We start from the raw sequence: 22,712 nt of genomic DNA, 5'->3' as shown, positions 1-22,712 counted from the left end.
AACTCCTGGCCTCAGGTGATCTGTCCACCTCGGCCTCCCAAAGTGCTGGGATTACAGGCATGGGCCATCACGCCTGGCCTCCTATTCTATTCTATTCTATTCTATTCCTTATTCCAATCCACACTACCCTCTGAACCCCATGCCTAGGCTCCGCCAAGAGCTGTAGCCGATGCTTAATGTTTGTGAATGTCTTCTCCCCTACCATGGCAGTGCAAGTTGGCTCCTTCCATTGGGTTTATCCATCGCAGCCTGCTACCTCTGCCCCCTGGTGTCTCAGCAATACATCATCATCTGTAAAGAAGAGTTCCTCCGGCCCTAGGAGGCAGGAGCTCCAGGGACTTGAGGGGGATGGGCTGCCTAGCAGTGGCTGTAAAGGGACTTTGCCCAGATATCAAGCTTTTGTGGTCACAACTTCCGGAACAAATCGTGCTTTGTTCTTGCTTCCAGTCCAGGGGAAGCAAGAGTGGCCTCTCTCATTCCTGCAGCTCGTTAAGCCCACTTCTTTCTAAGGTCAAAATAACTTTATTTCTAAATCTGAGTGAAAGTGTCAGCTCACGTGTTTCCGCCGTAGACTGAGTTTTTGACTCTGCGGTTCATTTTTCAGGCTGCTGCTTCTCTGATTGCTCAAACTATTGCTTGGTTGCTAAGTAGGGAGCCACAGGCCTGGTCCACAGAGACTTGGAAAGCTGTGTCCTGACTTCATGAATCTCCAGCAGTTGGTGCCCTTTGCTACCCGTCTTTAGTAACCCGTTCAGTCCCTTGCATTCTCAGGTATGATGTGTTTTTTGTTTGTTTGTGGTTTTTTTGAGATGGAGTCTTGCTCTGTCGCCAGGGTGGAGTGCAGTGGCACAATCTCGGCTCACTGCAACCTCTGCCTCCTGGGTTCGAGCGATTCTCCTGCCTCAGCCTCCAAGTAGTTAGGACTATAGGCACGTACCACCATGCTGGGCTAATTTTTTGTATTTTAGTAGAGATGGGATTTTACCATGTTGGCCAGGATGGTCTTGAACTCCTGACCTCATGATCCGTCTGCCTTGGCCTCCCAAAGTGCTGGGATTATAGGCATAAGCCACTGTGCCTGGCCTGAGTTTTTATTTAAACGAGTCTACCTGCCCCCCTGCCCCTGGGACATTTGGGGGGTCAGTTTTTCTTTTTCTTTTTTTTTCTTTTAATGGGCAACACTTCATTTCATAAAATAGAACACGTGTTCCCTGGGGTCAGCTTTTCTTTCATGTGGGACAGTGTCTGAATGAGGAAGGGCCTAATCTGAGAGGCCTGCAAAATGTTGGTCTTTTATTGTTGTTGTTGTTATTGTTTGAGACAGAGTCTTGCTATGTTGCCTGGGCTTGTCTGGAACTGCTGGGCTAAAGTGATCCTCCTGCCTCAGCCTTCTGAGTTGCTGAGATGATAGGCACCTGTCCATGTGCCTGGCTCAAAGTGCTGTTTTTTTGTTTTTGTTTTTATACTTTAAGTTCTAGGGTACATGTGCATAACGTGCAGGTTTGTTACATAGGTATACATGTTTCATATTGGTTTGCTGCACCCATTAACTCATCATTTACATTAGGTATTTCTACTAATCTAATGCTATCCCTCCTCCTGGCCCCCACCCTCTGACAGGCCCTGGTATGTGATGTTCCCTGTGTCTAAGTGTTCTCATTGCTCAGTTCCCACCTGTGAGTGAGGACATGCGGTGTTTGGTTTTCTGTCCTTGTGATAGTTCACTCAGAATGATGGTTTCCAGCTTCATCCATGTCCCTGCAAAGGACATGAACTTTTTTATGGCTGCATAGTATTCCATGGTATATATGTGCCACATTTTCTTAATTCAGTCTATCATTGATGGACATTTGAGTTGGTTCCTAGTCTTTGCTATTGTGAATAGTGCCACAATAAACATACATGTGCATGTATCTTTATAGTACCATGATTTATAATCCTTTGGGTATATACTCATTAATGGAATTGCTGGGTCAAATGGTATTTCTAGCTCTAGATCCTTGAGGAATTGCCACACTGTCTTCCACAATGGTTGAACTAGTTTACGGTCCCACCAACAGTGTAAAAGTGTTCCTATTTCTCCACATCCTCTCCAGCATCTGTTGTTTCCTGACTTTTTAATGATTGCCATTCTATCTGACATGAGTTGGTATCTCATTGTAGCTTTGATTTGCATTTCTCTGATGACCAGTGATGATGAGCATTTTTTCATGTGTCTGTTGGGTGCATAAATGTCTTCTTTTGAGAAGTGTCTGTTCATATCCTTTGCTCACTTTTTGATGGGGTTGTTTGTTTTTTTCTTATAAATTTGTTTAAGTTCTTTGTAGATTCTGGATATTAGCCTTTTGTCAGATGAGTAGATTGCAAAAATTTTCCCCATTCTGTAGGTTGCCTGTTCACTCTGATGGTAGTTTCGTTTGCTGTGCAGAAGGTCTTTTGTTTAATTAGATCCCATTTGTCTATTTTGGTTTTTGTTGCCATTGCTTTCGGTGTTTTAGTCACGAAGTCCTTGCCCATGCCTGTGACCTGAATAGTATTGCCTAAGTTTTCTTCTAGGGTTTTTATGGTTTTAGGTCTAACATTTAAGTCTTTAAGCCATCTTGAATTAATTTTTGTGTAAGGTGTAAGGAATGGATCCAGTTTCAGCTTTCTAGATATGGCTAGCCAGTTTTTTTAGCATCATTTATTTTATTTTATTTATTTTTTTTTTTTTGAGACGAAGTCTCGCGCTGTGTCACCCAGGCTGGAGTGCAGTGGCGCGATCTCGGCTCACTGCAAGCTCCGCCTCCCAGGTTCAGGCCATTCTCCTGCCTCAGCCTCCGAGTAGCTGGGACTACAGGCGCCCGCCACCACGCCCGGCTAGTTTTTTGTATTTTTAGTAGAGACGGGGTTTCACCATGTTAGCCAGGATGGTCTCGATCTCCTGACCTCGTGATCCGCCCGCCTCGGCCTCCCAAAGTGCTGGGATTACAGGCTTGAGCCACCGCGCCTGGCCTCTAGCATCATTTATTAAATAGGGAATCCTTTCCCCATTTCTTGTTTTTGTCAGGCTTATCAAAGATCAGATGGTTGTAGATGTGTGGTGTTACTTCTGAGGCCTCTGTTCTGTTTCATTGGTCTATATGTCTGTTTTGGTAACAGTACCATGCTGTTTTGGTTACTGTAGCCTTGTAGTATAGTTTGAAGTCAGGTAGCATGATGCCTCCAGCTTTGTTCTTTTTGCTTAGGATTGTCTTGGCAATGTGGGCTCTTTTTTGGTACCATATGAACTTTAAAGTAGTTTTTTCCAATTCTGTGAAGAAAGTCATTGATACCCTGAATCTATAAATTACCTTGGGCAGTATGGCCATTTTCACGATATTGATTATTCCTATCCTTGAGCATGGAATGTTCTTCCATTTTTTTGTGTCCTCCTTTATTTCGTTGAGCAGTGGTTTGTAGTTCTCCTTGAAGAGGTCCTTACATCCCTTGTAAGTTGGATTCCTAGGTATTTTATTCTCTTTGTAACAATTGTGAATGGGAGTTCAATCATGATTTGGCTCTCTGTTTGTCTGTTACTGGTGTATAGGAATGCTTGTGATTTTTGCATATTGATTTTGTATTCTGAGACTTTGCTGAAGTTGCTTATCAGCTTAGGGAGATTTTGGGCTGAGGTGATGGGGTTTTCTAAATACACAATCATGTCATCTGCAAACGGACAATTTGACTTCCTCTTTTCGTAATTGAATACCCTTTATTTCTTTCTCTTGCCTGATTGCCCTGGCCAGAACTTCCAACACTTTGTTGAATTGGAGTGGTGAGAGAGGGCATCCCTGTCTTGTGCCAGTTTTCAAAGGGAATGCTTCCCGTTTTTGCCCATTCAGTATGATATTGGCTGTGGGTTTTTCATAAATAGCTCTTATTATTTTGAGATATGTTCCATCAACACCTAGTTTATTGAGAGTTTTTAGCACGAAGGGCTGTTGAATTTGTTGAAGGCCTTTTCTGCATCTGTTGAAATAATCATGTGGTTTTTGTCGTTGGTTCTGTTTATGTGATAGATTATGTTTATTGGTTTGCGTATGTTGAACCAGCCTTGCATCCCAGGGATGAAGTCGACTTGATCGTGGTGGATAAGCTTTTTAATGTGCTCCTGGATTTTGTTTGCCAGTATTTTATTGAGGATTTTCGCATTGATATTCATCAGGGATATTGGTCTAAAATTCTCTTTTTTTGTTGTGTCTCTACCAGGCTTTGGTATCAGGATGATGCTGGGCCTCATAAAATGAGGTAGGGAGGATTCCTTCTTTTTCTTTCTTTCTTTTTTTTTTTTTTTGAGACTGAGTCTCACTCTGTCGCCCAGGCTGGAGTGCAGTGGCCGGATCTTAGCTCACTGCAAGCCCTGCCTCCCAGGTTTACGCCATTCTCCTGCCTCAGCCTCCTGAGTAGCTGGGACTACAGGTGCCCGCCACCCCGCCAGGCTAGTTTTTTGTATATATATATATATATATATTTTTTTTTTTAGTAGAGACGAGGTTTCACCGGGTTAGCCAGGATGGTCTTGATCTCCTGACCTCGTGATCCGCCCGTCTCGGCCTCCCAAAGTGCTGGGATTACAGGCTTGAGCCACCGCGCCCGGCCGGATTCCTTCTTTTTCTATTGATTGGAATAGTTTCAGAAGGAATGGTACCAGCTCCTCTTTGTACCTCTGGTCCTCAGCAAGTGTAAAAGGACAGAAATCACAACAAACTGTCTCTCAGACTACGGTGCAATCAAATTAGAACTCAGGATTAAGAGACTCACTCAAAACCACACAACTACATGGAAACTGAACAACCTTCTCCCAAACGACTACTGGATAAATAACGAAATGAAGGCAGAAATAAAGAGGTTCTTTGAAACCAATGAGAACAAAGACACAATGTACCAGAATCTCTGGGACACATTTAAAGCAGTGTGTATAGGGAAATTTATAGCACTAAATGCCCACAAGAGAAAGCAGGAAAGATCTAAAATCGACACCCTAACATCACAATTAGAAGAACTAGAGAAACAAGAGCAAACAAATTCGAAAGCTAGCAGAAGACAAGAAATAACTAAGATCAGAGCAGAACTGAAGAAGATAGAGACACGAAAAACCCTTCAAAAAGTCAATGAATCCAGGAGCTGGTTTTTTGAAAAAATCAACAAAATTGATAGACTGCTAGCAAGACTAATAAAGAAGAAAAGACAGAAGAATCAAATAGATGCAGTAAAAAATGATAAAAGGGATATCACCACCGATCCCACAGAAATCAAAGTGCTGTTTTAACCATTTCTTTAGTTATGAAATGGAGTCCCTGCTTGGTCAAGGTGGATGAATCAGCAACTCAGAGATCAGACTTCTATTCCATGCAGTTTCCCATTGTATTAGTCTGTTGTCACTCTGCTGATAAACACATGCCCAAGACTGGATAATTTTAAAGAAAAAGAGGTTTAGTGGACTTACAGTTCCACATGGTTAGGGAGGCCTCACAATCCTGGGGGAAGGTAAAAGGCATGTCTCACCTGGAGGCAGGCAAGAGGAAACTTGTGCAAGGAAACACCCCTTTATAAAACTATCAGATCTCGTGAAACTAATTCACAATCACGAAAACAGCACAGGAAAGACCCATCCCCGTGATTGAATTACCTCCCATGAGGTCCCTCCCATGACATGTGGAAATTTTGGGAGCTACAATTTAAGAAGAGATTTGGGTGGGGACACAGCCAAACCATATCACCCATGCAGATGGGCTTGGAGATTACAGCACCAAGTGTCTGGGAATGTGAAATCCACCAACAACATTCCTCACTGCAACAACCTTGTCCTGGCTTTAGAGATGACAGGTAGAAATAACGCAATTATCCCCTCAACTCTTGTTGTACTAGTGTACCAGGTTTGCTTGTTTTTAGAGATGGAATCTTACTATGTTGCCCAGGCTGGGTTTGGAACTCCTGGACTCAAGTGATCCTCTGGCCTCAACCTCTCAAGTAGCTGGCACTACAAGCATGTGTCACTGCACCAGGCTGAGGATACCATGCTTAATTTGCCCTCTATTTAGCAACTTGGTTAAAGGTAGGAAAAAATAATTAAACATCAGCTTATCAGGTTTCCTGTTCAATGCTTCTAAGAGCTAATTCGCAGAGAGCTTAAAATAATTTGAAGTAAGCTGTAGTAAAAGACTGAATGTCAGGTGTTGATTGAGAATCTCCTTTCTAGAGAGGAGGTGTTTTGGGGAGGAGTCAAGCTAGGTCTGTGTGGTGGAGGCAGCAGGACATGAGGTGGGCAGCAGGATGGGTAGGCAGCCAGAAGGTCTAGAGATTCTCAGAAGATCTGCTTGCTTGCCACTTTGAGACCATCAGCTATGTAAATATTGGAGAGTTTTATTTACAGCCTTCAGAGGAATAATTTGTGACACTGAACAATGAGCAAGAAACAGGAAGGTGAACTCTACCTTTAAGGGTGTGTGGTCTGGGGAAGAAGTCATTGATAGTACTGATTTTACTTACCTAACTAAGCGTCAATGAAATATTGGCAATGCTAAATGAAAACAGGAATGAATACAGGTCTCTTTTCAGCTACCTATTCCCAGGTGGCCCAAGTTCCAAGGAGTAAGATTCTGTGTCCTCATCAGTTGGGGTATAGCTCTAAATATTTGATAAATATTTATAATGATTAAATGGCAACAATTTGTCATGTAGTAGTGACTGTGGTCACTTTGAGGTTTTTTGTTTGTTTGTTTGTTTGTTTGTTTTCAGAATGGGGTCCCAGGTTACTGTCTATATACCTTATGTTCTATAACTATTGATAATGATAAAACAGTAACAATTCATCACATGGCAGATATTCTCATCATATCAGAAGGCAGCTAGGCACACCATTATAACCACTATAACCATTATGCCACCAACGCCATTCTCATCACTTGGATTTTTCCTTTTCAAAATAGAACCAAAGGTTACTGTCTACATATCTGACTCTCATCCTAGGGTGACAGTCAGTGAACACCTTGGATATGTTACAGTAGGTTGAAGTGGTTTGAGTCTCATGATTTCAGGAGCTAGAAGTGGGGCCGTGGAGACGGATGTTTTTCTGGAACTTTTCAGAATGTAAACTCCTGGTTACCTGTTACCTTCCCAGATGTTGGTGAATGGAAGTGAGCATAGCACAGTTAGCAGCACAAACATTTCCACCACTAACCTTTAGGCAGGGAAGGATTCTCCCCTAGAGCGCTCAGAGGGAGTGGGACCCTGCTGACACCTTGATTGGGGACCTCTGGTCTCCGTAACTGTAACAGAGTAAGTTGCTGTTGTTTTAAGCCACTCGGTTTGCAGGAATTTATTATGGCAGCTACAGGACTTCAGTTCCGGATAAAAATGACTGGAGCAAGAGCAAGGAACAGCAACAACAGCAAAACACAGATTACGCTGGGGGCACTTAGCAGGAGGAAAGCCTCTGCTTCCCCCAGAATAAGTTTCTGTCTCTAAAACAGAAACTCTTGAGCGTTTGTTTCTTAGTGGTAAGAGGCTAGAGGCTGAGGCTTGGTTATTTCTGCATGGCACTGTGTTTCTTCCTCTTTTCTTCCTTCTCCAATCTTTGTCTTCATTAGCGATGATGATAGAATTTCCTGGGCAAAATAATCCTCTATTTTTTAACTGGAAAATTTTGGCAAAATGTCACAATGTTCTAGTGTCCTAAAAGCTCAACATGCTGGGGCTTAGGAACTTTCCAGGGGAGAGACAATAAGACCACAGTCTGCACAGAGCCTTCTGTGTGGCTGTGACAGCGAGGACAAAAACAATCACATTCATGTTGTTCATTAGGATGGGGCTTTTTTGCTGCCGCTTTTTCGTGGTAGTTTTTCACTATTCAGTCTAAATTTGTAAAGACCATTGTTTGTTTCCATTAAGGGAAACTGTTTATGTCTCAAAGTTAACCCATCTTAGGTCCTATTTGTTATTTTCCTTTCAGAAGATGTAGTGAGTTAGATGGTAGCCCCCTAAAGATATGTCTATGTCTTAGAACCAGTTAATGTGACCTTATTTGGAGAAAGGATCTTTGTAGATGTAATTAAATTAAGGATCTCGAGATAAGAACATTCTAGGTATCCAGGCAGGCCCTAAATCCAATGACAAGTGTCTTATAAGAGACAGAAGAGGAGGGCCAGGCACGGTGGCTCACACCTGTAATCCTAGCACTTTGGGAGGCTGAGGTAGGCAGATTATTTGAGGCAGACCAGTCTGGCCCACATGGTGGAACCCCATCTCTACTAAAAATACAATAATTAGCCAGGTGGTAGTGGTGCACGCCTGTAATCTCAGCTACTCAGGAGGCTGAGGCAGGAGAATCGCTTGAGCCTGGGAGGTGGAGGTTGCAGTGAGCTGAGATTGCACCACTGCACTCCAGTCTGGGTGACAGAGTGAGACCCTGTCTCAAAACAAAAACAAAAATAAAAACAAAACAAAAAAAACAAAAAGAAAGAGAGGAGAAGACGCAGTGGGAGAAATGGAGAAGGCCAAATGAAGATGGAGGCAGAGATGGGAGCGATGCTGCCAAGAAAGCCCAGGAACATCTGCAGCCACCTAAAGCCGGAAGAATTGAGGAAGGATTCTCCCCTAGAGCCTTCTGAGGGACCGAGACCCTGCTGATACCTTGACCTCCTGGCCCCAGAACTGTGAGAGAATAATTTTCTGTTGTATTAAGTTATCCAGTTTGCAGTATTTTGTTATGGCAGCTACAGAAAACAAATACCGAAGGTTAGAAGGAAATGGTGGGTTTACTCAAATCTTGCTGGAATGGAAGATTCTATCCTGAAATATGAGTGGCATTCCTCAGGCCTTTGAACTCAGATGACCCGAGGCTGTGAGGAGATCTGGCCCAGGCATGTCTCAACTAAAGCTATGACTTTGGCTGCATTTTGGAGAGTCTTGATGTGTGGATCACATTTTAGAAGCAAAACTTCCCTATAGTATAAAGGTATTCAGACTCCAAGGAAGGCTCCTCATTCTACATGGTATTTTATGTGATAAGACAGGCCAGCAGTCATCTTTTTTTTTTTTTTTTTTGAGACAGAGTTTAACTTTTGTTGCCCAGGCTGGAGTGCAATGGCATGATCTGGGTTCACTGCAACCTCCGCCTCCCGGGTTCAAGTGATTCTCCCGGCTCAGCCTCCTGAGTTGCTGGGACTACAAGTGCCCGCCACCACGCCCGGCTAACTTTTTGTGTTTTTAGTAGAGATGGGGTTTCACCATATTGGTCAGGCTGGTCTCGAACTCCTGACCTCAGGTGATCCACCCACCTCAGCCTCCCAGAGTTCTGGGGTTACAGGCGTGAGCCATCACACCCAGCCCAGCAGTTGCTTTTTATAGCCCTTGGGAGGGGTGTTTCTTATTAGTTCCTTTGAAAAACTCCTGGTCCCTGCCTCCTCCTCCACCCATGCACTTTCTGGCACCCCATCACCACCCTGCACGGCCTGCATCTTTCTGGAATCATCTTCCATGTGGTATTCCAGGTAGCCGTCACCAAGCTGATAGAGCTGACAAACTAGATGAAACACCTTAGTACTTCCAGTTCAGAACTCAAAATATAAAGGATAATAGGTGGCAGCTTTTGTCTTCTGTGAAACCATTTCCTGGTGGAGAAGATACATATATAAACAGAGATCTGTGGGAAGATGTGCTCATGGAGAAACAGTGGGGTTGGTGGGGGTGCAGTGGCTCACTCCTGTAATCCTGGCACTTTGGGAGGCTGAGGCAGGTGGATCACTTGAGGACAAGAGTTCGAGACCAGCCTGGCCAACATGGTGAAACTTTGTCTCTATTAAAAATACAGCACTTAGCTGGGCGTAGTGGTATGCACCCGTAATCCCAGCTACTTGGGAGACTGAGACAGGAGAATCACTTGAACCTGGGAGGCGGAGNGATCTCAGCTCACTGCAAGCTCCGCCTCCCGGGTTCACGCCATTCTCCTGCCTCAGCCTCCCGAGTAGCTGGGACTACAGGCGCCCGCCACCTCGCCCGGCTAGTTTTTTGGTTATTTTTTAGTAGAGACGGGGTTTCACCATGTTAGCCAGGATGGTCTCGATCTCTTGACCTCGCGATCCGCCCGTCTCGGCCTCCCAAAGTGCTGGGATTACAGGCTTGAGCCACCGCGCCCGGCCAATTTTTAAATTTTTTTAAGAGGTGCTGTCTTGCTATGTTGTCCAGGCTGGTCTTGTCTGGCCTCAAGTGACCTTCCCACTTTCGGCTTCCCAAAGTGTTGGGATTACAGGCCCGAGCCATCGTGCTTGGCTTTGTCTCTCCAGAGGATTCCTGGTTCCTCCTCCAGTCTCTTCTCAAATTTCAAAAAATATACTTAAACCTCAATGTCTGTCTTCATCAGTCTTGAACTTTTGACTTGCCACTTAGTAAGATGGAAACTTTAGAGCTCCTACCCTCCCATCCACCTTCTGTGACCCAACCGTTCCTTGACTCTATCTTGGCATACATCATGGAGTTTGGTAACATTTACACTTCGTTTAGCTATAGTAAAATCCTCTAAGTTCTTCCTAAGAAAAAAAGTCAACTTTGCAATAACCATGAAAAATGGTGTTGGTTGGGTGTGGTGGCTCACGCCTGTGATCCCAGCACTTTGGGAGGCCGAGGCAGGTGGATCACTTGAGGTCAAGAGTTCGAGACTAGCCTGGCCACCATGGTGAAACCCCTTCTCTACTAAAAATACAAAAATTAGCAGGGTGTGGCAGTGCATGCCTGCAGTCCCAGCTACTTGGGAGGCTGAGGCAGGAGAATCACTTGGACCCGGGAGACTGAGGTTGCAGTGAGCTGAGATGGTGCCACTGCACTCCAGCCTGGGCAACGGAGCGAAACTCTAATCTAAAAAAAAAAAAACAAAGAAAAGAAAATTGGTGTTTACTGCAGCCACCTCTGTGATGTGTTTCAGTTTGCTTCATATTTGGGTTTGGCCTTTCTTGTCTATTTTGTTTTTCTGGGTGTGCAATTAATTGCCTTTCTTCTTTTTTGCATTCTATAAATTTGCCAGGCCATCAGTTGTACTATCTATTCTATTGAATGCTCTGCCCCAGCTCCTCACCTCTCTCCAAGAGCTTTGGAGACAGTCTAGGCTGGCTGCTCTCTTGACTTGCTGCACAGCTCTCAGCTCTCCTCCTGGGATTTCCTATAACTGCTCTCCTGGGTTGGATGCACTGTTTCTGAATCATGTGTCTTTTTCTTTTTCTTTGGTAACTTTAAAGCATATTATCAAGTAACTTCCTAAGAAAAGGTCCTTACAGAATATTTTTTTTTTAACCTTTTTGTTATAGAAAACTTCAGGCCAGGCACATCCCAGCACTTTGGGAGGCCACTTGAGCCCAGGAGTTTTTAAAAAATTTTTTAGACGGAGTTTCGCTCTTGTTGCCCAGGCTGGAATGCAATGGCGTGATCTTGGCTCACCGCAACCTCTGCCTCCCACGTTCAAGCAATTCTCCTACCTCAGCCTCCCGAGTAGCTGGGATTACAGGCATGCATCAACACATCTGACTAATTTTGTATTTTTAGTAGAGATGGGGTTTCCTCATGTTGGTCAGGCTGGTCTTCAGCTCCCGACTTCAAGTGATCTGCCCGCCTCAGCCTCCCAAAGTGCTGGGATTACAGGTGTGAGCCACTGCACCTGGCCGAGCCCAGGAGTTTGAGACCAGCCTGGGCAACATAGTGAGACCTCATCTTTACAGATAATTAAAAAATTAGCTGGGCGTGGTGGCACGTACCTGTGGTCCCAGCTACTCAGGAGGCTGAGGTGGAAGGATGGCTTGAGCCTGGGGAGTGGAGGCTGCAGTGAGTTGTGATCGGCCACTGCACTCCAGCCTGAGCAACAGAGTGAGACCCTATCTTGAAAAAAAAAAAAAAAGAAAGAAAAAAAAAGAGAATTTCAAACATCTATAAAAGGAGATAAAATAACACCATAATGAACCCTTATATATCTATCCACCACTCCAATAATTATCAACTCTCAGCCAACCTTATTTCATCCACATTCCTAGCCACTGCTCACCTCTCCCAGATTATTTTTCCCCCAGATATCATATCACCAGAAAATATTTAAATATATGTCCCAGAAAGATACAGACTCTTATAAAAAACATAATCAATATACCATTAACATACCTAAAAATTCTCAGTGATTTCTTAATGTCATCAAATAACTGATCAGTGCTCAAATTTCCATGATATATATAAACATTTGCTTGTGTTAATTGGAGCCAATTGCAATTGTTCGATATATCTCTTGAGTCTGTTTTAAATTTATGGTTTCTTCATCTTATTTTTTCCCTTGCAGTTTATCTGTTGAAAGAAATTGGGTTTTTTTGTTTCGTCTTGTAAAGTTTCCCAGAGTCTGGGTTTTGCTGATTGCATTCCTGCTGTGACATGTGGCATAGTCCTTTATCCCCTATATTCCTGTGAGTTAATGAAATCTAGAGTATTGATCAGATTACATTATATTATTTTAGGGGTACCTTCATAGGTAGTATTGTGTGCTTCCAAAAGGAGGCACATCATGTCTGCTTCTCTCTTTTTTATGATGTGAGGAGCCATTGATGGTCCTTTAATAGATTCATTATTTTATTAGGGATTATGACATGGTGATATTCTAGTTATATTATCACTCATTTATTAGCTGCAGGATTCCTATGTTAGAGAGAAATTTCCCCTTATTTACTATTTAGTTATCCCGAAGTCCCTATGGGAAAGGTAGGATAAATTCTTGATTCTTTCCCTTTATTTACCATTTTAAAATATAATAAGTCCCTAGCATCTTCCAAAGGTAACCTGTGAGTTTTAAATTTTTTTTCTCAATATTTATCTCTTGTTTTGCCAGTGGAAACATCTTTTAGTTGACTCCAAGCCTCCTGCCTCAACTCTTCCTTGATATGTGAAACTTTAAGATGTCCCACTTCTATTTTTTGTATTTTCCACGGTAGACCTGGAATAGTCATTGCTCTCATTTGTTTCTCATTGTTACTGGGTCGATCATTTTTCTAGGCCTTTTCAGTAGATTGAGCTAGAAATGCATTTCTTTAAAGATAAGATATATCATTAACTCCTACAAAACTTCTAAATCAAATTGAAAACTAAGGATTTTTACTTAACCTCATGGATCTTATTTTTCTTTTCTCCCACACTCAAACATGAGGTAAGCTTTATACCTTTTAAAATGTCTGAGCAGGCCGGGTGCAGTGGCTCACACCTGTAATCCCAGCACTTTGGGAGGCCGAGCTGGGCGGATCAGGTCAGGGGTTTGAGACCAGCCTGGTCAACATGGTAAAATCCCATCTCTACTAAAAACACAAAAATTAGCTGGGTGTGGCGGCAGGCGCCTATAATCCCAGCTACTGGGGAGGCTGAGGTGGGAGAATCGCTTGAACCCAGGAGGCAGAGGTTGCAGTGAGCCAAGATCACCCCATTGCATACTCAACCTGGAAGACAGAGCGAGACCTTGTCTCAAAAAAAAAAAAAAAAAAAAAGATAATAAAATAAAATGTCCAAACATTTCATTATTCTACCTTATGAATTGATAGCTTGTGTTGAAAATAGTTTTCTCTGGGAACTTTTAAACCGTTGCTCCATTTTCTTCTAAGTAACCAATGTTACTAATGAGAAGTCTAATGCCATTCCGAGTTTTGTTTTTCTTGTATGTGGCCTCCCTTTTTTTGTTTTGTTTGTTTCCATTTCAGGAAGCTTTTAGGATCTTCTATTTATCTTGCAGTTCTGAAATTTCACCATGGCATGTTTAGGTGTGGGTTTCTTAAAAATAACTGTGAGGCCAGTCTGGATGCAGTGGTTCATACCTATAATCCTAGCACTTTGGAGGCTGAGGTGGGAAGATTGCTTGTGCCTGGGAGGCAGTGGTTGCAGTGAGCTGAGATTGCACCACTACACTCCAGCCTGGGTGACAGAGAGAGACTCTGTCTCAAAATAAATACAAATAAATAAATTAAAGAACATTAACCTGGATCTACTCTTGGTTGGGGAGATATGAGGGGGAATATTCAATATGTGGGCAGTCAATTCACCTCTTTCTGTTCAGTCCCTTTCTGCCGCTGGGTCTCCATGGCATCTGTGGTCTCTGCGTGCAGAGGGAGGGGTGTCTGAACGGGTGGATACAGACCCTCTGTGAGGGTTCTGAGCTCCATCCAATCTGCTTTAACCATGAATAGTCACCTTTCCACTTTCTGTCTCCTAGAAACCTGTTGTAATCCTTCAGATCTCTTCTCTTCTTTTCTGCGCTATTGCAAAAAGGAATATACTTTAGAAGTTTTCCTAGCAATGTCTGTCATGGCATCTTGGAAAGACAGGAGATGATCCTGAGCTGGGAGGCCCTGGCCTGTCTCTCAGCACTCATCCTCTACCCTTAGCTCTTCTCATTTCCTGAAATGGGTCTCCTTTTCTCTTACATTGGGATCTTCTCAAATTCTGTTCCTTCATCTTGAAGTAGTTCTCCTTTCCCACCTCCCATTCCATACAGACTTTGTGCCTGGTTAATGCCTGCTGCAGTCTGTGTTCCTTCTTCAAGGGGTCTCCTATGAGCCTCCACTATATCAAGTCCCCCCTTATGTGTGCTTCCATCACATTCTCTACTTTCCACATCACTATGTCTCCAACTATTGCAGCTACTTGCTCAGTGCCTCTCTGCAGACTTTCAGCGCCTTGAAGGCAGAATCTCACCTGCCTTGTGCGGGGCTATACTCCTGATTTGAAGGAGCTCTGTGTAGTCAGCCAGAAGTCAATGTGTGGCTGACTCAGCTTCTAGGAAGCTCCTGGTGGCAATGTGGGTGACGAAAAGGAGAGATCCATGTCAGGGAGACCGATGAGGAAGTATTGCTGGAGTCCACAGGAGATGAAAAAGCCCTGGATGAGGGCAGTGCGGGGAGGGGTGGGGAGAGAAGACAGCCTGGCTCAGGAGATGTTTCCAAGAGCACAATCAGGAGTTGGTGACCCTTCACAGATGGGTGAGGCAAAGAGTATTCAGAGATGACTGCATAGTTTTTGTCTTGTGAGAAGAGGAAAACTGTTTCTGTTTGTCAAGATAGGAAAGATAAAAGGAGAAGGTACAAGCTGAGTTTGGACGAGTTGAAGTTTCTAAGGTAAGAGGTATTTATGGATCACCTGAAAGGAAGCTGCCCATGAGGGTCTGGAGCTCAAGAGAGACATCTGGGCTTGAGCCAGGGGGAGTCCTGAGCTTTCAGTTGGTGGCCCATCTAGGGGAAAGGTGTAGCAAGGGCAAGAAGGGACAGGAAGAACCCTGAGGAATCCCGGTCCCAAAAAGGCAGGTGAAGGAATAGCCGTTAAACGGAAGAGGAAGGAATGGGCCTCTGGAGAGGCAGGAAAGCCAAGGGAGGAAAGAATTTCAAGATCTAAGGAAGGGCTAAACTATGCTATGGCCACCCCTATGGGACACATGAGGAAGAGCTGTATGTACTGACAAGGAGGAAAGTCCATGCATGAGGTTTTCTAAATAAACCCAGCAACTTCATTCATTTACCTTATGTTTACCAAGGGTCTGCTAGTGCTGGGCACTGTTCTAGGCCCTGGGGATTTATTAGTGAGCAAAACAGCAAAATCCCTGTCCTCATGGAGCTGGTAATATAGTAGGGAAGACAGAAATATGATAAATAAATGAAATACACAGTACATTAGAAGGTGACAAGTGGTGGCTGGGCACAGTGGCTCACACCTGTAATCCCAGCACTTTGGGAGGTCAAGGCGGGCAGATCACCTGAGGTCAGGAGTTCGAGACCAGCTTGGCCAACATGGCAAAACCCCGTCTCTACTATAAATACCCAAATTAGCTGGGCATGGTGGCGCATGCCTGTAATCCCAGCTACTCAGGAGGCTGAGGCAGGAGAATCACTAGAACCTGGGAGGCGGAGGCTGCAGTGAGCCGAGATCGTACCATTGCACTCCAGAGCAAGACTCTGTTGAAGAAGAAGAAGAAGAAGAAGAAGAAGAAGAAGAAGAAGAAGAAGAAGAAGAAGAAGAAGAAGAAGAAGAAGAGGAAGAGGAAGAGGAAGAGGAAGAGGAAGAGGAAGAGGAAGAGGAAGAGGAAGAAGAAGAAGGAGAAGAAGGAGGAGGAGGAGGAGGAGGAGGAAAGAAAGAAAGAAAGAAGAAGAAGAGGAAGAGGAAGAGGAAGAGGAAGAAGAAGAAGGTGACAAGTGGTAAGGAGAAAAAAATAAAGCAAAGAAAAAGGCTATGAAATGCAGGGAGGGTTGAGATTTCACATAGGACGGCAGGGAAGGCCTCACTGAGAAGGTGACTTTTGTTTTTGTTTTTGAGACAGGGTCTTGCTCTGTTGCCCAGGCTGGAGTGCAGTGGTGCAATTCTAGCTCACTGCAACCACAGCCTCCGGGGTTCAAGCAATCCTCCCACCTCAGCCTCCGGAGTAGCTGGGACTACAGGTATGTGCCACCATGCCTGGCTAATTTTTCTGTTTTTCTTTCTTTTTTTTTTTAGAGAGGTGGAGTCTTGCTGTGTTGCCCAGGCTGGTCTCAAACTCCTGGGCTCAAGGGATCACCCACCTTGGCCATCCAAAGTGCTAGGATTATAGATGTGAGCCACTGTGCCTGGCCTATAAAATCTTTTAAAAAATTAGCTGAATGTGGTGGCGTGCACTTGTGGTCCCAGCTACTCAAGAGGCTGAGGTAGGAGGATTGCTTGAGCCTAGGAGGTCAGGAGATTGAGGCTGAGGCTGCAGTGAGCTATGATTGCCCCACTAAACTATAGGCTGGGTGACAGAGTGAGACCCTGTCTCAAAAAAACAAAAAAAAAAAAAAAAGAAAAAAAGAAAAGAAAAAAGCCATGATGAAGAGGTCATTGGTGGCCTCAACAAAAACAGTTTCCTTGGAGTTGTGGAGACAAAAGACGACTGTCAACTGATAACTGACAAGCATCTTACATGAGTGAGTTGAAAGTAGGTAACTGTTTCGATTAGGACAGGAAAGGGAAGGAGACATAAGGAGGGCCTGTCAAGGGAGGAGGCCTCCAGACTTTTTTAGATGGAGGATACTTGATGGTGTTGGCCAGATAAGAGGGTAACTGAAGGAGGAGAGAGAGATATTTAAGATGTGGAAAAAAGAAAAAAAAAATCACTGAGACTATTAAAGGGAATGCCCAGGGGCAGAGTTGGGCACTTCTTGGAGCCCAGAGGGAAAGGTTGTCCAGGCAGCGCTGCTGGCACTTGGCTGGGTGAGGGCTGGGGGAAGGGCTTCGGAGTCTGGCCAGTGCCCAGCGCCTTCAGTTACAGAGTAGCCAGCTTGCCCTGGTATCATGACCATCTGTGCTTTTCTGAATTCCCACCATACTATGAGGGCAAGAACCACACCTGATTTATCCCCCTGGTGCTAGCACACAGTAGGTCTTTATTTAATGTTTTTTGACCCAATGAATAGGTTTTCTTTGTAATAAAAGAGATCAAGGCCAGGTGCAGTGACTCACACCTCTAATCCCAGCATTTGGGGAGGCTGAGGCAGGAGGATCATTTGAGGTCGGGGTTCGAGACCAGTCTGGCCAACATGGCAAAATAGCGTCTCTACTAAAAATGAGCTAGGCATGATGGCAGGTGCCTTTAATCCCAGCTCCTCAGGAGGCTGAGGCAGAAAAATTGCTTCAACCCAGGAGGCAGAGGGTGCAGTGAGGTGAGATCGTGTCACTGCCCTCCAGCTTGGGCGACAGAGTGAGACCCTGTCTCAGGAAAAAAAAAAAAAAAGTCAAAGCTTCAGCTGAATGTGAAGGGGGCTGGAGTCAGGGAGAGTGGTTAATATTTGGGGCTGCTGCCATGGAAAAGGGACAGGATGGTGGCCAGGAACAAGTGCAGGATTTCCAGGCAGCTCTAGGAGGCCTGCTGAGCAGGGAAGCATCAGGATGTAGTGCTGTTAGGCATCAGGGCTGGTGACACTTTTTTTTCTCATGAAACTCTGCGCAGCTCAGGAGCATGCCGAGAAAGCAGATGAGTTTTGTGTAATGTGAGGTGACCTGCTGTCGTTCTCTCAGTGGTGGCCTGGAAGAGCTCATGTAGCTCCCCAGGGCCCTGGCTTCATTCCTGGAGACTGTCTTTGTCTTGGGTGGGCTCATCTTTTGTGTTTGAAACTGCTGCTGACCAGACCAAATTAGTATTTAAGCCTCAGCCCAAATGTCATCTCCAGGGAAGATCTCCCTCCTCTCATTCTCCCCTGGATCCCTGGCAGGGGGTACCAGGCCAGTGTCCTTCCTGATTTGTGATGGTCTGGGTCCCACCAAGACAGCCTGGGCTGGGGGCAAAGTATTTGCTGGGACAGCGCACACATTGGGAGGGTGAGAGCCAGGTTGAGCCATCAGGTATCCACCAGTATGCTTTCAGTAGGATTGCTGAGGCAAGGAGAGCAAGAACAAAGGGGATGGCCAGGACACAGGGTTCTGGAGGCCAGCAGAAAACGAAAGGAATGTCACTCTGGGCAGGCAAGGTGAGTTTGGTGAGAACAAGGGAGAACTAGGTAAAAGTTGGCAGTGAGAGACCGGAGTGGGCTGCTGGTACCAGGTGGCTCAGGATTTGGGCTTTGTAACGCTGGTATTTTGCCCTTTTATCTTATTCTTAGCATATTTTGCTTGACTGAGGGCAGATTTCTTAAAGGGGTGGTAAGTTGGTCTGTGTATTTTTATAATTAACACTTTTTATGTGTGCTTGCCTGTTGAACTCTGAACTCTGGCAGGCAGCATCTATGCCTTCTTTACCTTCATGCCCATGGCACACTGTAAGTGCTCAGTAAATCTTTGTTGTGTAAATGACCCCAGTGTTCAATTGTTGAGGAACTTCTATAGTCATAACCTGGGCCAGCAGGATCCTGAGAAGTGAACCAGCCCTTCCCCTCCCCTCCAAGCGGGACTTCACAGATAAGAACAAATTCTACAGGCCCCAAATCCATAATTCATCAGAAAAACAGACACTTTCCTTTATCTAAAATGAACTCAGCGTGACTGACCTGGAGTCAGAAGGCCAGACTAAGTGAACTCTTGTGCCTTCAGGCACCTACCCAACAGCCACTCTCTCTTTTTCTTTCCTAACAGACTCCAGTTTTTTCAGATAGCAATGTGTCCAGCCCTAGAGGCAAATCATTGTTTTGTCATGTGGGAAATTATCTTTATGCAATGTAGCTTCCAAGTACCCTATCAGGCAAGCTGTCTGGAGATCATGAACAGAAAGACTCACAGACCAATTTAAGATGCTTAAGTCACCCTGCTTATTGATCCAATTTAAAGCGTACAGTGAGAAGCTAGGGGAAAGAGGTGGGGTAGGTTAACCCAGTTAGGGTATGGGGTAAGCAAGGTGAAGAGAGCACACTGCCTGAATCCTGTGTTCCAGGGTTCACATACTATCCCTTTCTATCCCCCCCCCCCCCACTCTCTTTCTCTCTCTCCCTCTCTCTCTCTCTCTCTCCCCCCTCCCACCATGGGAGCCATGTGGCACATTATCTCTCCACACTGACTGTGTGATTATGAAAACAAGAAAATAAGAGTTAGCTGGGCGCGGTGGCTCACACCTGTTATCCCAGCACTTTGGCAGGCCGGGTGGGAGGACTGCTTGGGCCTAGGAATTAGAGACTACCCTGGGCAACATGGTGAAACTCTGTCTCTACCAAAAAGATATAAATTAGCTAGGCCTGGTCCACACACCTGTAGTCCCAGCTACTTGGGAGGCTGAGATGGGAGGATTGATTAAGCCCAGGAGGTCGAGGCTGCAGCAGTGAGCTGTGATCACATCACTGCACCCTAGCCTGGGCGACTGATAGAGACCCTGCCTGAAAAAAAATAAATAAATAAGTAAAGTGAGAAAGATAAAAGAAAACAAGAGTTAAGGTTGAACAAAGGGGCTCAGCAAACAAGGTGCCTAGAGCTAACACACTTTATCAAAGAAGCCTAGGGGCAAATACATCAGGCTAGACTCATAGCATATAATTTACCTACCAAGCAGCTGGGAAAGAGTACAGGAGGGACCAGAATGGGATCCAAGTAGAGGTCTCTAAGGGGACCAGTTTGAGGATGACAGTTGTCCATCTGAAATTAGCATGATCCCTGCCTTATAACTGGGGGTTTCTGTCCCTTTCTATCTCCAGTTAATACTCTTATGTGTTCTATCCTTTTAAATCTAAGCCTGACACCCTTATGTTTCCTGTATTCTATGTCTAGCATGTCTCTCAAGTTACCAACTTACTATCTATTCTTAACACAGTTTTTTGAATTTTGCCTACTTTTTTTTTTTTTTTTGCCTACTACAGTAAATTTAAATATTCTCAATAATACAGCCAACACACATTCCATTAGTCCAGGCCAACCTTTGGCAATCCTTTATCTTCTGTGTGGTCAAATGACTCGGTTCTGGTCACTGAGATCTCAGGGAGCGTTTTTAGTGGGGCATCTGGAAATATTTTCTTCCTTGATGAAAGGAAGAGCAATGCCGGGAAGAAGCCCTTTGTCCCCTTTCCTCTCTTCCTATGTCTTCCGCATCTGAACCAGTGGCTGGCACATAATAGACATTCAACAAATACTTTGTTGAGAGAGTGAATGATGGATACTGGTGCCTAGTCTTAACAGCTGTGACATTGAACTTGTGCTTCATCTTCTGATCAAGCTTCATTTCTGAATCCAGGGTTGGGAAGGTAAAAGCAGGGTGGTGAAAATAAATCTTGTGATGTTAATTTATAATAATAATAATATTAGCAGCAGTTAACATTTATTGAAAAGCTTCCTTTGTGTCAGAAATAGTTTTAAGCACTTCACATGTAATCCTCACAATAACCATATGAGGTAGAAATTATTATTATCCTAATTTTGCACATGAGGAAACTGAGCACAGAATGTAAGTTTACTTACCTGAGGTCCCTCAGCTGGCAAGTGATGGCCCTGGAATTAGAATCCAGATAGCTGAGTTCAGAGAGCACACCCTTAGACACAGTGCCATTTGTATTAGGGTCCTATTGCTGCCACAAACATTGTGGCTTAAAACAGCACAAATTCATTGTCTTACAGTTCTGGAGGTCAGCAGTCCCACAGTCTTCCTGGGCTGAGATCAGGGTATTGGAGGGACTATGCTTCTTCTAGAGGCTGTAGGGTAGAATCTGTTTCCTTGCCATTTTCAATTCTAGAAGCTGCCCAAATTCCTTGGCTTGTGTCTGCATCACTCTGATCTCTACTTCTGTCATCACATCTCCTTCTCTGACTCTTCTGCTTCCCTCTATTATAACACAGCCCTATTCGAGGGCCCTTGGGATTTCACTGGGCCCACATGAATAATCAGGGATAATCTCTCCATTTTAAAATCCTTAATTCAACCATATTTGCAAAGTGCCCTTTGCCATGTAAGGTAAGATATTCACAGGCTGTGGGGATTAGGAAGTGGATGTCTTGTGGCGGGGGCACTATTCTGACCACCATACCATCTTGCCTGTGGGGTCCCAGAACCCATACCACACTAGGTCCTGGATCAACAAGTCCCAAGTCCTGCAGCAGAAGTTCTGCCATGAACGGAGGAGTATTCCCTTGAACATTCTTCCACTTCCCCAAAGGCTTCTGCCTGGTTACCACTCCTTCACAATCCAGCCCCACTGCTCCCCACCCCAGCAGGCGAGGAACATTTAGTAAACCGGTGATATGAACCAAGCAGATGAGGGCTGGGCCTTGGCCTCTTGTTCATGAGTTCATCTGGACTGGATTCTGTATGTTAATCAGGTCCTTAGCTTTCTCCATTTTCATTCCCCAGTCAGATGGCCTCAGCCTTGTGGTGTGTGTTTTCTTTATTGTGAATTTACCATCATTTCTACTTCTAATTCAACTTGGAGTAACTTCTCTTAGCTCCCTTGAATCCTTTCTTCCAATCTCCCTGGCCAACCCCTTGGTTCTAGGTGAAACTCTACCTCTCAGCTGTCTGAACTTGGACTCAGTGGTTTCCCTGGATTCCTCCCAGCAGCAGCCTTTTCCAGACCCATTTTGTCTGTCTGAATACATTGCCCCTAGAGAGGTGGTTTTTCAGACTTATTTTTAGCTGCAGAAAAACCCTTTGTAGAAATGAAAGCCCTATATATAAAGCAGGCAGAATGGCACTGTTTGGGGAGGTTGTAGAGCCCCACCAGATGAGTCTTTGTCCCCCGTGGCCCCTTTGGACCCTGTTTGAAAAGCATTGCTCTGCAGACCCCTCTCATTTTAAGTCTTGCCTTGCTGATTTGCCTGTCCTTAGTTAACTGTCTCCTTTCCTGATGGCTTCCTCTAGCGCCTTAAACAGCATGAACCATTCTTACTCTCTCTCCACTTCCCTCATGCCCTTTGAAGGTCACATTTTTCCAAAAAAGCAAAACACTTTAACTTCCTCATCTCTGCCTAGTGGTGTCACCATGTGGGGCTTCCTCTCACCTGCTTGTGTCCCACCTATTCATGGCTGCAGAGATGGAGACCATGCTGATATGAGCTGGGTGGCCTCTCTGTAATGGGAGCATCTTAAAGTTCTCCACTTCTATAGACTGTAGCTGTTTGGTTACTGGACAGTTGATATATTTTTTTTTCCAGAGAATTTTTTTTTTTTTTTTTTATAGACGGAGTCTCGCTCTGTCACCAGGCTGGAATGCAGTGGCTTGATCATAACTCACTTCCGTTTCAACCTCTCAGGCTCAAGTGATTCTCCTGCCTCAGCTTCTTGAGTA

At 44.6% G+C, this 22,712-nt stretch overlaps 1 protein-coding gene across 1 annotated transcript in view; it reads left to right on the top strand.

Moving 5' to 3' along the window:
* Positions 1–4,849: 4,849 nt before the first annotated feature.
* Positions 4,850–22,712, top strand: part of SEPT8 (septin 8) — a 52,484-nt gene continuing 34,621 nt past the window's right edge. The window contains exon 1 of the mRNA XM_025387203.1: positions 4,850–5,278. Within this exon, the coding sequence (XP_025242988.1) occupies positions 4,850–5,278 (429 nt within the window). The remainder of the gene's footprint in view (positions 5,279–22,712) is intronic.

Source organism: Theropithecus gelada, chromosome 6, assembly GCF_003255815.1.
Source record: "Theropithecus gelada isolate Dixy chromosome 6, Tgel_1.0, whole genome shotgun sequence".
Taxonomy (NCBI): Eukaryota; Metazoa; Chordata; class Mammalia; order Primates; family Cercopithecidae; genus Theropithecus; species Theropithecus gelada.
This window is presented reverse-complemented; position numbering and strand designations above follow the sequence as displayed.